Source organism: Cebus imitator, unplaced genomic scaffold, assembly GCF_001604975.1.
Source record: "Cebus imitator isolate Cc_AM_T3 unplaced genomic scaffold, Cebus_imitator-1.0 Scaffold206, whole genome shotgun sequence".
NCBI lineage: Eukaryota > Metazoa > Chordata > Mammalia > Primates > Cebidae > Cebus > Cebus imitator.
Genome location: NW_016107521.1, coordinates 545122 through 563400, shown reverse-complemented (window position 1 = coordinate 563400; position 18279 = coordinate 545122). Strand labels below are relative to the sequence as shown.

The following is an 18279-nucleotide window of genomic DNA, read 5'->3' as shown; positions in this document are numbered from 1 at the left end:
CAGGCTAGAGTGCAGTGGTGCAATCTTGGCTCACCGCAACCTCTGCCTTCTGGGTTCAAGCAGCTCTCCTGCCTGAGCCTCCTTAGTAGCTGGAATTACAGGCATGGGCCACCACGCCCAGCTAATTTTGTATTTTTAGTGGAGATGGGGTTTCTCCATGTTGGTAAGGCTGGTCTTGAACTCCCGACCTCAGGTGATCTGCCCACCTCGGCCTCCCAAAGTGCTGGGATTACAAGCGTGAGCCACCGTGTCCGGCCCCGGGTTTTAGAGTTTGTATGGACAGAAAAGCAATTAGTATTATGTATTTATAATTCTACTTTTCCAGACCTTTCAGGACAGTGATGATTTTTTGCATTTTCAGTCTAGTAAATTGAAGACTAGAAATATCTAGACCCTTGAAGAAATGCTTGTTTAGCATTAGTTGATTCTCTATTAAGTTATGGTTCTGAGAAAGCCAACATGCTCTAAAGTGAGCAAGTTTAATATGAAACCTATGGCGGAATACTTGTATTTCACAGTCATGAGTTTTTGTTGTGGGTTTAGTTTATTGGTTTTTCTTATCGTTTAATAAGGCCAATGAATCTATTTAGAAAATTACAATTTTGTTATTTGACTAACTTGACCCCACTTGACTAATGATGAAACTTCCTGTGATAAAGGAATATAATAGCTAATAGTTAATACATTCAAAATGATTAGTATAAAATTCAGCTTTGGGACTTATAAAGCCAAAATGCATACTAGATTTCAGCTCTAGCAAATTCATTTTGTAAGGTTTAAGCCAGTGTAAACCTATAAACTAATCTTTAATATTCTAGTCATCCTTGTGTGAAAGGATAATAGGGAAGGGGACCAAAAACATGATTTCAAGATACTTTGTGGCCTGACTTTTGGATTAAAGAAAAAAAGTTAAAGGAAGGCTTAATAGGAATGCTGAAAGGAATGAGTGATTAACTGAATATAATAGTGTAGTAATAGTAACTTAGTGTAGTAATAACAATGGCTAACATTTACTCAGCAGCTGCTGTGAGCGAGGCACTGCCCCTTGGCTGCTTTTTTATTATTTAATCTTCACTAAAAGATTTCTCTCCTTTTTAAAATGAGCTAAGGTTGAAAAAAGAATCTTTCACTAAAATTCATAGGATTGGTTTAAACAGGTGAACTTTCTGGTATGTAAGTTATATCTCACCAAAGTTGTTTTACAAAAGCACATATAACATATCACAGATAAATCAGTAGTCTGTATTGTTAGTGGTATATGTATATGAAAGGTATAAAGCTATGCATAGAAATAACATCAACTGAGGACTGGTGTGTTTTTGTTTTTTTTTTTTTTAGGGAGTGATAGGAGGGGAAGATAAGGGACATAAGTGGTGGATTCATGGGTATTTGGTATGGTTTTTTTTTTATTTTTTTTTTTTTTTTTTTTTGCATATGTCAGATATTTCTCATTATTTTTAAAAAGAATAATAGAATGTTACATAATATTTGAGAGCTTTGCTGTGTACCAGGTACCTTTTCTAAGAGCTTTTTACATCGTCACAAAACCTGTGAGGGAGATTCTGTTATCACTGACCTGCAGATGAAATTAAATCACAGAGATAGTAACTGACACATAGTCACACTGGTAGTGTGGAACCAGGATTCAATCTTAGGAAATCTGACTTCAGAGCTTATGCTTTAAGCACTGTATTACTGTGCTTACATTGCCCCTTTATAATGCAACAAAAGTTATGGGTCACTTAAGTATTTTCACCAAAATATGTTTCAAGGTCTTTATTTGCATTTTTGTTGAGACTAGTCATTCCTCTGTTATCAGGTTACTGATATATTTCTTTCCCTTTTACAGATAATGGCATCAGCTGCTAAGGAATTTAAAATGGACAACTTTTCACCTAAAGCTGGCACTAGCAAATTGCAACAGACAGTACCAGCTGATGCATCTCCTGATTCTAAGTGTCCTATATGCTTGGATAGATTTGATAATGTGTCTTACTTAGATCGCTGCTTACATAAGTTCTGTTTTCGCTGTGTACAGGAGTGGTCAAAAAACAAAGCTGAATGTCCACTATGTAAACAGCCCTTTGATTCTATTTTTCATTCTGTGAGGGCGGAAGATGACTTCAAGGAGTATGTCCTAAGGCCTTCATATAATGGTTCTTTTGTCACACCTGATCGACGATTTCGTTACCGTACAACTCTGACAAGAGAACGAAATGCTTCTGTTTATTCACCTACTAGGACCGTGAACAGAAGAACAACAACTCCACCAGATAGTGGAGTACTATTTGAAGGGTTAGGCATTTCAACAAGATCTAGAGATGTTGAAATTCCTCAATTTATGAGACAAATTGCAATAAGGAGGCCAACTACTGCAGATGAAAGATCTTTGCGGAAAATTCAAGAACAAGATATTATTAATTTTAGACGAACTCTCTATCGTGCTGGTGCTCGAGTTAGAAATATTGAAGATGGTGGCCGCTATAGGGATATTTCAGCCGAATTTTTCCGCAGAAATCCAGCTTGCCTTCACAGGTTAGTCCCCTGGTTAAAACGTGAACTTACAGTTCTTTTTGGAGCTCACGGATCTTTAGTGAATATTGTCCAGCATATTATCATGAGTAATGTTACTCGATATGACTTGGAGAGTCAGGCATTTGTGTCTGATTTAAGACCATTTTTACTTAATCGAACTGAGCATTTTATACATGAATTTATCAGTTTTGCCCGATCTCCATTTAACATGGCAGCCTTTGACCAGCATGCCAATTATGACTGCCCTGCTCCTTCATATGAAGAAGGCAGCCATTCTGATTCTTCAGTCATAACAATATCTCCAGATGAGGCTGAGACCCAAGAGCTGGATATTAATGTAGCCACTGTTAGTCAGGCACCATGGGATGATGAAACTCCTGGACCATCTTACTCAAGCTCAGAGCAGGTACACGTTACTATGTCTTCTCTTTTAAATACTTCTGACAGTTCAGATGAAGAACTTGTCACAGGAGGAGCCACATCTCAGATACAAGGAGTACAAACCAATGAAGACCTAAATAATGACAGTGATGATTCTTCTGATAATTGTGTCATTGTTGGGTTTGTTAAACCTCTAGCTGAGAGGACCCCAGAACTTGTTGAACTGTCCTCTGATTCTGAGGACTTAGGTTCTTATGAGAAAATGGAGACAGTGAAGACACAAGAACAGGAGCAGTCTTACAGTTCTGGTGATAGTGATGTTAGTAGATGCTCATCTCCACACTCTGTTCTTGGAAAGGATGAACAAATAAATAAAGGGTGTTGTGATTCTAGTATAAGAATCAAATCAAAGAAGGAAGAGAAACGATCTACATCATTGTCAACTCCCAGAGACCTGAGCTCATCTGTAAGAGAAGACAGGGTATATTCTCCATATAACCATAGACATAGGAAGAGGGGAAGATCAAGAAGTTCAGATTCACGTTCTCAGAGTAGAAGTGGACATGATCAGAAGAATCATAGAAAGCATCATGGGAAGAAAAGGATGAAAAGCAAACGATCCAGAAGCCGGGAAAGTAGCAGACCTAGAGGGAGAAGAGACAAAAAGAGATCAAGAACTAGAGACAGCAGTTGGTCCAGAAGAAGCCAAACTCTGTCTCTCAGTAGTGAAAGCACAAGCAGATCAAGGTCTCGTAGCAGTGATCATGGTAAAAGAAGATCACGGAGCAGAAATAGAGATCGTTATTATTTAAGAAATAATTATGGAAGTAGATACAAATGGGAGTATACTTATTACAGTAGAAACAAGGACAGGGATGGGTACGAATCATCTTACAGGAGGAGGACTCTGTCCAGAGCTCATTATTCTAGACAATCTTCCAGTCCAGAATTTAGAGTTCAGTCTTTTTCTGAAAGAACAAATGCTAGGAAAAAAAATAATCACAATGAGAGGAAGTATTACTACTATGAAAGGCACAGATCAAGGAGCCTGTCTAGTAACCGATCAAGGACTGCATCTACTGGGACTGAACGAGTGAGAAATGAAAAGCCTGGAGGGAAACGAAAATACAAAACACGGCACTTGGAGGGTACTAACGAAGTGGCTCAGCCATCTCGTGAATTTGCTTCTAAAGCAAAGGACAGTCATTACCAAAAATCTTCATCAAAATTGGATGGAAACTATAAAAATGAGAGTGATAGCTTTTCAGACAGCCGATCATCAGACAGAGAGACAAAACACAAAAGGAGGAAAAGGAAGACCCGAAGCCTAAGTGTAGAGATAGTTTATGAAGGAAAAGCTACTGATACAACTAAACACCATAAAAAGAAAAAGAAGAAACATAAGAAGAAGCATAAGAAACACCATGGAGATAATCCTTCACGTTCTCCAGTTGTAATTACCATTGACAGTGACAGTGATAAGGATTCTGAAGTAAAGGAGGATACAGAATGTGACAATAGTGGTCCTCAAGACCCTCTACAAAATGAGTTTTTGGCTCCTTCCTTGGAACCATTGGAAACTAAAGATGTAGTTACAATAGAAGATGAATTTGGTGTGCTGGATAAGGAGTGTGATACTGCCACACTTACTAACAACTTGAATAATGCCAACAAAACTGTAGATAATATTCCACCTCCGGCAGATTCAGTTGAACAAACTCTTGATGTAAGAGAAGAGAGTACCTTTGTTTCTGATTTGGAGAACCAGCCCAGTAACATTGTGTCTATTCAAACTGAGCCATCAAGGCAGTTGCCATCTCCCCGGACATCATTAATGTCAGTATGTCTTGGTAGAGACTGTGATATGTCTTAAAACTGCCAAAGCATCTCATTGAGAATTCTGATGATATAAAAAGAAAAAAGAATGTCGTTTACTGCAGTCTATTTAAAGATGACATTCGGTGAAAACTCTCTTCCTCCTTATAATATTTTAAGTGATTTTTTTTTTTGGGGGTGTAATTTGTAAAAATCATTATTTGTTCAAAAACTATGTATGTCCCACCCTCAAAGATATGCACTTTTAAGTGAAGAAAATGATATTGCTAGCAGTTTATTTAAAACTTGGGGTCCTTTTTAAATAAAATTATATAAATTTTAGAAGTTATTTCATAAAGCCATATGGTATTGACATATTTTTAAGGTAGTCAATGAGTATTTTTGAATGTTTTTTTTTTTTTTTTTGTTTGAGAGTTATTCTGGAAATGTGTTATAAGCTAGGAGAATCCCTTTGGACAGTCTTTATTTTTCTTCTTAAAAATTTATATGATTCAAAACCATTTCTTCAGGTTGAATTGAGGCATTTTAATCTGCACAGTTTATCTTCTGCCAAAATAAAAATTTAATATTTCCTTTATATACCTGTTTATCTGGACTGTTAGTAAAACAAATGTGTATTCAACAAAAGAAAAAAAAATAAAACAGTAACAGTTTAAAACAAGAATCAGACATTTTCCTATGCAGTATATATTTTTTAAGTTTATTTTAGTAAACCTAAAATCTTGAAAGTAGCTAAGGGTATAATTACATCATAAGTACTGAACTTCAGGTGAACAAATACTTCATAGTTTTAATTATTTTAGTTCTTTGATTTTAAGAAGTATGTTACTTGCTTTCTGTTAGCAAAACAACATTTAACTTGCTAAAAAAAAAAACCATGAAGAAAAACACGTGTTGGCCGGGCCCGGTGGCTCATGCCTGTAATCCCAGCACTTTGGGAGGCCAAGGTGAGTGGATCACGAGGCCAGGAGTTCAAGACCAGCCTGGCAAAGATTGTGAACTCTGTCTCTACTAAAAATACAAAAATTAGCTGGATGTGGTGGCGGGCGCCTGTAATCCCAGCTACTCAGGAAGCTGAGGAAGGGAACTGCTTGAACCCAGGAGTTGGAGGGAGGTTGCATTGAGTTGACATTGTGCCACTGCACTCCAGACTGTGCGACAGAGCAAGACTCTTAACAGAAACAAAAAAAAATGTGTTATACTTCTTTTACATTGGTAGTTCTTTTGTATAAAGTGGTTATGTTTTATCTTGTTTTAGAGATGATAAAATTACGTTTAGGCTGATGTAGGATTGCTACTGAACCGTGAAGCTTTAGTTAAATGTAACATTTATTCAGCTTTCAGTTTGCCTTTGCCTTGCTTTATTCATTCTTAATTCAGTAGAAATTGGAATGCCTGCTGTGTGGCAGGTTCTGTACTAAGTTTTATCAGTAGAGCAAAGCAGATATGCTCCCTGCTTTCATGGTGCTTATGGACTGTTAAGACAAATATTTATATAAGCATAATATTATAAACTATCATGTTCTCTGAGGAGAAAGTGTAATTCCCTTATAAGTGAATGGGAACCTAATCATAGATGGACGTAATAGTTGAACCCAGAGAACAAGCCAGCATTAACGGGGGAGGAATTACTGTTAGCAAAGGATCCAGAGGCAGATGAAGAGTCTACCGTATTCCAAGAACTAAAAGCAGGATTAGACAAAGGACAGAGGGTGGGAACAGTCTTGGTAGGCCATATTTAGAATCTCTTTATCCTAAGGGCAGTAGAAAATTGTTTAAAATGAGAGAAATCTAAAATTGATGTTGGCAATTTTTAAGTAAGCTCATCACATTAAATTTGATATTACTTTGTAACAATGTAATTTTTAAGTATTAAAAACACTTCCACATTGTAATTTCACATCATGTTTTCAGTTAAACATTTAATGAAAACAGTACATGGCACCATCATCCTTTTGGTTGTTCAAGCCAAAAATTGCCAAGACTTGATTCATCTCTCTCCTTAGCTTCCATCATTCAGTTGCCAAATCTGGGCATTAATGGTTTTTCTGATATTTCTATTGTGTCTATACTATCCACATCCAATCTGGATAGCCGAGATCTCATCTATGCTACCATAATGGTCAGCCTGCCTTCACTGTTGGTCTACACCTACTACTTTCCCCCATCCATTTGTGATGCAGTGCTGAAAAGATCTTTTTTTTTTTTTTTTTAAGCAGTCTCGCTGTATTGCCCAGGCTGGAGCATAGTGGCGCAATCTCGGCTCACTACAACCTTCGCCTCCTGGGTTCAAGTGATTCTCCTGTCTCAGCCTCCTGAGTAGCTGGGATTACAGGCGCCCACCACCATGCTGGCTAATTTTTGTATTTTTAGTAGAGACTGGGTTTCACCATGTTGGCCAGGCAGGTCTCGAACTGACCTCAGGTGATTCCCCCCATCTTGGCCTCCCAAAGTGTTGGGATTACAGGCGTGAGCCACCGTGCCTGGCTGATCTTTTTAAATTTTCATTTCATTTGCTACTTAAAATTCTTCAGTAGCTTCCAGCAGACAAAAAATCCACAGCATGATGTGGTTTATAGATTTCTGCCTAATAGGCTCTGGCCCATCTTGAGCATTTCTGTTACCTCATTTGGGCTCATGCCACGCTAGCCTGCTCCAGTGCTATGGAGGTGCTGCTCCCTACTGCATGAGAGCTTTCATTCGTGGCAGTTTTCTTCTGCTGGAAACTGAACTTCACCTGGGATAACCTAGATTTCTGTTAAAAATGTGCCCTCTTCCCACCTCCCCATAACTGCTTTGAATAACTTTAGGCTCCTTCAGACCACTCAAAACAATTAGGAGTTGATTACTAAATGCCTTATCTTCCACCAGTCTGAAAGTTCTGTGACAACTATGTATCGGTTGTAAAGTAGTGAAAGAACAGCTAGATTCTTTCACTACTTTACAACCAACGTGCTTAAAACTCTGGGCGAATGAATAGGACCTGGACAATTTAAAAATGGGCCAAGGCCTGCTTTCAAGAAGCTCTGCTATTTATAAACTTTTAGACTGATAGTATGTTCTTTCAACTTGTTCATCTGAATTCAGTGTCCGTGGCATTTTATTTTACCTCAGATTCTCAGTGTTGTGACTTTTGTCACTTAACCTGTGTAAGGAAATGTACCTCAGCCATTCATGCTTGCTTACGCATGATCCTCGTTGACAACACGGAAGTTTGTTACTGCTTTTTACCTCCTACTCCATGTAGTGGAGTTCAGTCTTCCCAACTTTCTAGGCTAGCCAATCTAAAGGGCCTCACTAACTCATCAAGTCTATAGTAAAGATGAGCAGGGTGTACAAAGGGGCTTGCAGGAGGCAAGCGGACAACCCGCACATGCTGGGAATTCTTCCTTTGTGAAGAATAATGGCAGTCCCCTGCCAGTGTAGGATGTAGACATGCTGAGCAAGCCAGCAGCACATCTTTGGATGCAGGAATATTTTTGGAAGTCACTTTGGGGTGCTGGAACCCAGGTGTGATCTGGTTTGGGCTGTTGCCACTACCAGAATTCCCAAAAATTGGGGCAAGGAATGGGAAGTGGAGGGGGAGGGCTTTCCCTGTGTCAAAACTCTTGATTTCCTCAGCATTCAGTGTGGATGCACCTTTAGATGTAGACCCTAGAACCCTATGAAAGGAAGAGTATAGAGTTTAGAGAGGTATAAAATCAAAAGAGTTTGCTTTGTTTTTTTGTTTTGAAACTTAAAGTGGGAAGGTGAGAGAGCCCCTTGAGAAGGAAAGGTTGACTAATGAAACAAAGTTCCTGGATGGGAAAGATGGTCCAGAGCACAGGGAAATGAAATTAGCAATGGACAAGCAAAGACAAGTCTTATAAAATGGCAGGAGGTAAAAACAGGCAAAGAGGTATTTGTTGGTAGATGCATTAAGATGAGGTAATAGATGCCCTAAAGCCTCTCCTTTATGAAATAGGAAGAATGCCATCTTCTGAGAAGGTTGGATTATGAGTAGGATTGGGTTGGAGAGGAGTGGAAAAATGCCCCTTGAAAGGCACGGAGAGAGGGTTAAGAATTGCTGATTAGTGTTGAGGCTTCACCTGAGATGGAATATTTAAATTTGTGGGGCACTGCGATTTGTGACTTCTTTTTGTCCCGCCAGCATCCAACACTGGAAGTAGAAGCAGAAGCTAATGTTGGACCTATAGAATGCTTTTAGTATTTATACTGAGCAAATGAATAAATGGATGGATTTATGATTGATGTTCTGGATGAGCAGTAGAAGGACAAAGGCGCAAGGGAATTGAGGGGGAGAGTGGTGCATTCTGTTTATCTGGGCTGAGTAGGGAGGAACATGAAGCTGGGAGATTATCAAGGGATTCATTTTCCAATGAGGTTCCAATAGGTACAAGGGCAGGAGTAAGAAGACAGAAAAAAAATACTGGAGAGTGTCTAAATTATAGGCGTTGTTGGAAGTAGGTGAGTGAATTGAAATGAGTGGAGCTGAAGGTAACTAATTGAGAATAATAATGATCTGTGAGGTTGTAGGTATATCCTCAAGAAAGACATTCTGGGTGATGGCAGGAGATATAGGATGGAGAAGGAAATAGTTGTGTCATGGTGATTATATATCTTCCTTTAAACTATATTTGTGCTCCTCCACAGCGACTGGCATGCAGAGAAGATTTAAGATTTGCTGAATAAATTATTTCCTCATTCTTGGTTTTTAGTCAAAACCTGAATCACTAAGTTATTAGAAAACTCTGGGATATGGCCATTTAAAAAAATACAGTAAGATTAGTTGTTACAATGTCATGAAAATGGTAAGTTCTTTCCTATTTTACCTGCAAAGATATTATGTGATGGTAGGTACCATTGGATCTGTCCTTGAAGAAAGCAAAAGGCAAGGAAATGGTGTTCAAATTAAGCTAAGCTCTGAGGCCAAATTCCTACCTGTAGAATCTGCAACTGTGGTTACTCCAGAACATTGCGTAATATACTTTTATATAGACACAAGGGGGCAAAATTAGGCACCTACAATTTGCTTGGAGTAGGCTGGCTCCAGCTTATCTGATGACCATTTGCACTGTAAATAGGTAAATAGTTCTCTCTGGGACAAGAGGATATCCCTTTGGATATCTGTAAAACTGATTTATTCATCAGGCATTGAGTACATAAAGTCCAAGACTATTCTAAAGGCTAGGGATATAAGGATGAATAGGATGGAACCAACAGGAATCTTAAAGAAGGTAGGAATGGAACGATTAGATTTGTTCTTAAGAAACAACTAGTAGGAATGTAGAAGAAACTCTTGTTTTGACGTGGTGGTTCATGCCTGCAATCCCAGCACTTCGGGAGGCTGAGGCAGGAGGATCGCTTGAACCCAGGAGTTTGAAGCTGCAGTAGCCATGATCACGCCACTGGACTCCTGCCTGGGTGACAAAGTGAGAGCCTGTCTCACATACAAAAAGTTGTTTTCAGTAGCTCAAACCAGATACCAGAAGGGCCTGTACAAGAACTGACAATAAGGATCCAGAGAAGAGTCTAGATTGGAGATTTCTGAGGTAGACAAGACAATATGTGGGTACCATTTAGATGGAGATGGGTTGTGAAGGACAGGGAAAATTCTGGGATGACCAGACCTTCCCCCTCCCATATGAGAGTTAGATGCATGGTGATACCACCATCTGTGGTGAGAAATACAGAAATAGGAATAGTTTGGGAGGAAAATGAATTCAGTTTGAGACTAAGCATCCCAGAGGTGTGCTGTTCAATAGTAGCTGCTAGCCACATGTTGACATTGGGCACTTAAAATGTGGCTGGTAAAACCGAGGAGTTGAACTTTAAATTTTATTTAGTTTTAATTAATTTAAATAGCCACATGAGGCTAGTGGCTGCCATATTGGTCAGTAAAGGTATACAACATTCCCACTGTCACAGATGAAATAGAAGATACTCATCAGGAGGAAAATTTCCTGTGGGAATCTGAAAATTAGAGTGTGAATCTTGGAGGAAAGATTGGGGCTAGAGAGATGATTTACGAGTTGCTGTGAAAGAGTAGTACTGAGGCTGTGGGAGGATGAAATACTCCAGAGAGAGGAGGTAGAGCATGAGAAGCAGACATAAGTGAGAATTCTAGGGAACAAAATACGAACAGTTGCCTGGCAACAGAAAAGGAGCTTTCAAAAGAGGCCAAGAAGTGTTTCCCACAGTCCCATATACTTTCTTAGCCTCTTCAATTTTATATTGTGTCTCCTGTATCTAACTAATACAGTGCCCTGGTCATTATGGAACGTAAACAGACTTTTTTTGAGAGGTTAATCTTATTTTTAGATCCTTAGAAGCACCTTACGCTTACCTTCGTGTTATTATTATATTAGAAACCGTTGCTCTGGTGGAGCAGGTTAGGGTGCCTCCAAGGAAATCTAATAGGATTTTTAGACAGACTATAGGACTGGGAAGTACCGTCTTTAGATTCTACTCTATCAGTCACTCTCCTTTGCTTCCCTTCATGCCCAGTTATGATTTTCTGGATTATGTTTTAATCACTCTCCTTATAATACCCTCCAACTCACTTGCCCTTGTTTCTTTCATATTTACCTACTTTAGGAGTTGGGAAACTTTTCCTCTAAGGCCAGATGCAGGCTGTGTCACATAATTATATTTTTCTACATTTTTTTTTTTTTCAAATTGAAGTGGAGCTTTGCTTTGTTGCCCAGCATGGCTTGAACTCCTGTATTCAAGCAGTCCTCCCACGTTGGCCTCCCAAAGTACTGGGATCATAGGTGTGAGCTACCGTGCCTGGCCTACAACACTTTTTAAATGTTAAAACAATTTTTAGCTTTTGGTCTGTACAAAAACAAGACTTGCCAGATTTGGCATGCAAGCTGTAGTTGGCTAACACTTTACCCAGCAAGATCTCAGTCGGGATGAACCCAGCTCTTCAGTTGTGCCTACATGCATGCTGCTAAGTATTCGTGAGGGAAATCAGTAACTAGCAACTCTGCAGACTGGTGTTTATCAGCTTCATATGCTGTACAACATTAGAGGGCAAGTTTCTGTAGTATTCTTGTTCATTGTATTTGGCATAATGGCTGTTTTACAATGTTTTTTCCTCAAACCTTCTACTTTACCACCCATATATTTTAGAGATAGGATTGAGTGACTGAGCAGTTGTGGTCAGCACAGGCTCAAACAACCCCTGCCTGTTTACCAAAACCAATATCTGAATCATATTAGCACCTAGACACACTCCCTGCCAAGATTGTCTTGTCTGCCACTTTTGTGTGTCTTCAGTCAACTTGCGGGTCGGCTGATCTAAAGCTTCAACTGGGGTTACTGGGCTCTCCCTATGTGGTTTCTCACCTTCCAGCACAATGGCCTGAGTTTGTTTACATGGTGATCTGACCAACTCATCTAATATAAGCAGCCACATTACTCCTTATTCCCTTATTCTTTATTTCTCCTCACTGTACTTATTACTGTGTAACATCTGCTTTTCTGTCTCCCACACTAGAATGTGGTAAGCTCTAAAGCCATATTCTCCACTTTAGTCATGGTACTATCATTCACCCAGTTGCTCAAACCAGATATGTGGAATGTATCCTCAGTTTTTTCTCATTCCTTTCCTCTGCCAACCACTCAATCCTATCTCTAAAATATATCTCAATTAACTTCTTACACTCTCTGCTGCAATGTCCTTATCTATGCCTCTCATCATTTTTTACTTGGGTCACCTCCCAAGGGATCTCATTCTGGATAGGAGCCAGAGAGGTTTTTTAAAAAAATTAATCAGATTATGTTATTGCTTGCTTAAAACTTTGCAGTATGTTCTCATTGCACTTAATTCCTTGCCTTAAAGATGCTACTTACTGTTTCAGTTCCACTGCAATACCATTTATCCCTTGCTCACAGAGTTCCGGCTACAAGCATCTTTCACTTTTTCTTTTTGTCTCTTTTGTGCATTTTGTCTCGCTGTATGGAATACCGTTTTACCTGGTTTTTTTTTTTTTTTTTGAGACAGTTTGCCCAGGCTGGAGTGCAGTGGCGCGATCTTGGTTCACTGCAACCCCTGCCTCCCAGGTTCAAGCGATTCCCCTGCCTCAGCCTCCCAAGTAGCTGGGACTACAAGTGTGTGCCACCACACCCAGCTAATTTTTTGTATTTTTAGTAGAGACGGGGTTTCACCATGTTGGACAGGCTGGTCTCGAACTCCTGACTGCAAATGATCCACCTGCCTTGGCCTCCCAAAGTGCTAGGATTACAGGTGTGAGCCACCACGCCTGGCCTACCTGCTTTTTAAAAATAGCTAATTCCTTCTTATTCAGGATTCAGCTGAAATGTGACCTGCTTAGAAAGGTATTCCGTTACCACTGTATTGAAATAGTTTTTACCATGTCACTTGACATTTGACAGTTACTATTTGTGTTTTTACATCTTTATCATGTCTTCTTCCTCCTCCAATCAGACTCTAAGCTCTTGACAGAGACTCTTTTCCACTTATCTCCACATATCTAGTGTTTTTCACAGTACCTGACATACAGTAGATAACGCTATAAATGTGTTGAGTAATTAATGCCCAGGGAGGAGATGGTCTAAGACTGACTTTTCTTAATTTTTATTTTTAGTTTTAAGTTCTGGGGTACATGTACAGGATGTGCAGGTCTGTTACACAGGTAAATGTGTGCCATGGAGCTTTGCTGCACCTATCAGCCTGTCACCTAGATTTTAAGCCCAGGACTGAGATGTTACCATTATGTGACACTCCCCTTCTTTCCTGGCCTTGGCCAAATTTTACCTATGAATCTGTCAAATGATTCCATTTCTGGAGCTTCAGTTCTTTCAGATATAATCTATAATTGTTGATGTATTCTAAATCCATTGTTACTCAGGGATACATTATTTCCTGGTAGCATAGAAGGAGGCATGTTTTTACCTTATTAAAGGAATTTTGGATCATATTTTTCTCAGCTAAAACCCAAATCCAGTTATTGGCAGAGTAGCTTGCATGAGATAATTATAAACATAGACAAAACATAACCACACGGACATAAAGAACTTGAAGGCACTGGAGGACAATCAAAAAGCAGAAACTGCAGGGAGTTAGACCCTTGAAAGTTGGAGATGACACCGTATGAGAACAGTTTATTTGGCTTTTCATCTGAGGTCTTCCCCAGTCCATAGGTAGGCTAGAATGTGAGCAGGGAGACACAGTCATTGTGTCAGAATATGGACCCTGGGACTCCCAGAGTGACTGGATTTTGAGGGAGAAATTTCAGAAAGTAGACACAGAAAACAAGCCCTAAAGTTTGTATGTAACTTTCACTCAAATCTTTACCTGACCCTGAAATGTACATGTGCAGGGAAGATTCCATTCCAAAGATCCCATGTAAACAATAGCTGGAAGGCTAAAAGGGCTCAATAGATATATTTCAGCCACCACCACAGGGAATATAGAACTTGGAGGTTGAATCCCACCAACTTAGATGGGCTGAGAAACATATAGGACTTTTCATTGGAACCCATGCAGGGCCACAGTTTACTGTGGAAAACTATGACTCAGGACTAAGGACTTACCTTGCAATAAGGGCAAAACTTGAAACAGACCTACCACAGTGTGTAAACAATGCCTTTGTAAGTTTTAAGGTAAGTAATTTAGTAGCATGCTAGTAAATAATACTAGTATGTAATACTCTTGAGAGTAAAATAATAGAATCCAGAGATTGTATATTACATCTCTAGTGGCCAGGGTAAAAAAAAAAAAAAAAAAAAAAAAAAAAAAAAAAAAAAAAAAAAAAAAAAAAAAAAAAAGACATGTGAATGAACCCATAGTCAAGAGAAAAAGCAGTCACTAAAACAGGCTCTGAGATGGAATTAGCAGACAAGTACTTTAAAGGCACTATTAGAAATATGTTCATGAACTTAAAGGATAAGATGGTTTTAATGAATGAACAGATAGTGGTTCTCAGCTGAGACATGAGAAGTAGAAAAAAAACAATGGAAATCCTAGAACTACCAAAAACAAACAAACAAAAACACCTGAAATGAAAAAGTTACTGGAAGCCTTAACAGATTGGAGAAGACAGAAGCGAAATGACATTAGATGGGAACCAGTATTTACCAGAGGCAATGAATAGCACCAGAAATGGCAAACAGCATGGAAAAATAAAAAAAGACTAATTTTTTTTCTTATTTTACTTAAAAGACAACCAGCTATAACAAGGTGAATACATTGTGTTATTGTAGTATGTATTTTATAACATACATAGAAGTACAATTTCAGACAATGATAGCAAAAAGGATGGGGTGGAATTATATGGTTGAAATGATCTTATATTTTGACTAATGTGGTACAGTATTAGTTCTAAATAGATTGAGATAAGTTGGAGATACATATTGTAATCCCTAGTGGAACCACTAAACACACACATGTATAAAATAACACATAGAGTATATACAAATATGTATGTGTGTGTATGGAGAGAGACATATAGCTAAAAGAATGCAAAGAGTTATAGCTAAAAGAGGTTAAAGTTATATTTTATTAACATACATCAAAGGAGTCCATTTTCCTGGATGACACAGCAAAACCCTGTCACTTAAAAAAATAATAAAATTATTGAATTAAATGTTTGTTCTTTGAAAAGATATAATTGGTAAATCTCTGGCAAGACTGATTTTGCAAAAAGGCAAAAACATACTAAGGTCTATCATGAACACCATATGCCAATACATTTAACAATTTAGAGGAAATGATCAGATTTCTTGTGTTAAAATATAAACTTTTCCACATTAAAATTTTAAGATGTTCCAGCAGTGATTCATAAATTAAGCAGCTACAAACCAGAAGTGGTTTGGGGCTCTGTTAGAGGTGGTTGAAGAGATGCAGAGCAAAGAAATTGTTTCACTAAAGTTTGAGTGTTTGCCTTGTTTGGACTATCCAAGTGAGAAATTTATGACAATATCACCAATGCCCCACTTAGCCAACTGTGATTGGCTAAACTTAAGTTTCATTTTCCTTACGAGGGTGTTAGAATTACCTCAGACTAATGGCTTACCATTTGTTTTAACACTTGAGAAGTACAATTTATCAAAACTGATTAAAGATTAAAATTCAGAATAACTTTGTATCTAATTGATTATAAAGACTCTTCAAAGAAGGAAAATGTCAAGCCCAAATGGTTTTATTGGTGAATTCTGTTAAACATTTAAGGGAAAAACGATACCAATCTGAAACAAGCTCTTGTTTTATGAGACTAGCATAACTCTGATATCATTATAAAGAATCTTCAAGGAAGGAAAATGTCAAGCCCAAATGGTTTTATTGGTGAATTCTGTTAAACATTTAAGGGAAAAATGATACCAATCTGAAACAAACTCTTATTTTATGAGACTAGCATAACTCTGATATCAAAACCTGATAAAGGCATTATAAGAAAATCAGACACAAAAGTTATGAAAATACTCATTTGGTCATGATGTAGCATCCTTTGTATCTAAAACTGAATGAGTTTTATCCCAGGAATGGTAGGTCGGGTTAACATTGAAATATTGATCAATGAAATTTGGTACATTAACAGAATATATGATCACCTCAATAAATGCAGGAAAACACATTATAAAAACTCAGCAAACCAGGAATAAAACAGAACTTCATCAATCTGATAAAACGTATCTAAGAAAAATTTACAGCTACCATAAATTTAAAGTGATTATTACTACATTGATTATTTCCCCACTGAAATTAGCAATAAAGTAATGGTGTCAACTGTCACCACTTTTATTCAACTTTCTGTTGGAGGCTTTAGGAGGTACAATAATAAAGGAAGCAAAAAGCATAAAGACTGGAAAGAAAGAAGTAAAACTGGCTGAGTGTGGTGGCTCATGTCTGTAATCCCAGCACTTTGAGAGGCCAAGATGGGTGGATCACTTGAGTTCAGGGGTTTGAGACCAGCCTGGGCATCATGGCAGAACCCCATCTCTACAAAAAATACAAAAATTAGCCAGGTGTAGTGGCGTGCACCTGTGGTCCTAGCTACTCAGGAGGCTGAGGTGGGAGGATCCTTGAGCCTGGGAGGTGGAGGCTGCAGCAGCCTGGTTGATAAAAATGAGAGTCTGTCAAAAAAAAAAAAAAAAAGTAAAACTATAAGGAAAGGAAATAAAAGGCATAAAGATTGGAAAGGAAGAAGTTAAATTATGTATTCACAAATGAAATTATTTGCCTAGAAAAAGGAATTTACAGAACAATTATTAGAATAAGTGAAGTTAGCAGTGTTGGATGTTATAAGGTCAAACAAAAATCACTTGTATTTCTATATAGTAGCAACAGACAATTTGAAAATGAAGTCTTGAAAACAATTCCATTTACAGCAGCATCAAATAACAAAATAGTTCAGAATAGCCAGGTGCAATGGCACATGCCTGTAGTCCCTGCTACTCTGGATGGCTGAGGCAGAAGGATTGCTTGAGTCCAGGAGGATCCCTTGAGCCCATGAGTTCCAGACTGTAGCACACTATAATTGTGCCTGTGAATAGCCACTGTACTCTAGCTTGGGCAACTTAGTGAGACCCCATCTGTAAAATAAAATGAAACAAAACTATAAAATACTGCTGAGAGAAATTAAAGACCTAGGTAAATGGAAAGATATACCATCCTCAAGGATTAGAAGACTCAATATTGTTAAGATGTCAGTTCTCCCCAAGTTTTTCTGTATGTTCAATGCAAAGCAATATTGATCAAAATCCTAATAAGCTTTTTTTGGGGGGAGGAAAGGGTAGTTGACAAATTAATTCTTATTTCATACGGAAATACACAGGGATTCAAGGTTGCAGTGAGCCCTGTTTGCACCATTGCACTCCAGCCTGGGAGACAGAGTCTCAAAAAAAGAAAAAAAAAAAGGTGTTGGGGGCGGGGGAGGGGATGCAAAGAATCTCAAATAGCTAATATCTTCAAAGTGAAAAATAAATTTGGAGGATTTAGTAGTAGATGATTTTGAGACTTAGTTGAAATCTAAAGTAACCAAGAGACAGTGGTATTGTCATAGGTAGTATGACGCAGAATTTACAAGAGTCAGAAATAGACACACATACATTCAATGGACTTCGTTGTTTTTTTTTTTACAAAGGTCCCAAGGCTATCCAATAGGCAAAAGGAGAAGTGTTCAACAAATGGTGCCGAAATAATTATAAATATGGAAAAAAAAATGAACCTGGACTCCCCCATCTCACACCACAACAAAATTAATTTGAGATAGTAATAGACCCAGAAGTAAAGGCTACAAATATAACCTAAAAGGAAACAATATTTTCAGGACCTTGGGGTAGGCAAAGATTTATCAAAGAGGACACAAACAGAAGAAAAACCTGATAAATTCCAAAATTATAAATGTCTGCTCCTCAAAAGACTCCTTTAAGAAAATGAAATGGGCCGGGCGCGGTGGCTCAAGCCTGTAATCCCAGCACTTTGGGAGGCCGAGGCGGGTGGATCACGAGGTCAAGAGATCGAGACCATCCTGGTCAACACGGTGAAACCCCGTCTCT

At 38.4% G+C, this 18279-nt stretch overlaps 1 protein-coding gene across 1 annotated transcript in view; it reads left to right on the top strand.

Annotated features, from left to right (window-relative positions):
• The window catches only part of TOPORS (TOP1 binding arginine/serine rich protein, E3 ubiquitin ligase), a 10294-nt gene extending 4647 nt beyond the window's left edge, over positions 1 to 5647 (top strand). The window contains exon 2 of the mRNA XM_017548313.2: positions 1850 to 5647. Within this exon, the coding sequence (XP_017403802.1) occupies positions 1850 to 4789 (2940 nt within the window). The 3' untranslated portion in view covers positions 4790 to 5647. The remainder of the gene's footprint in view (positions 1 to 1849) is intronic.
• Positions 5648 to 18279: the final 12632 nt, after the last annotated feature.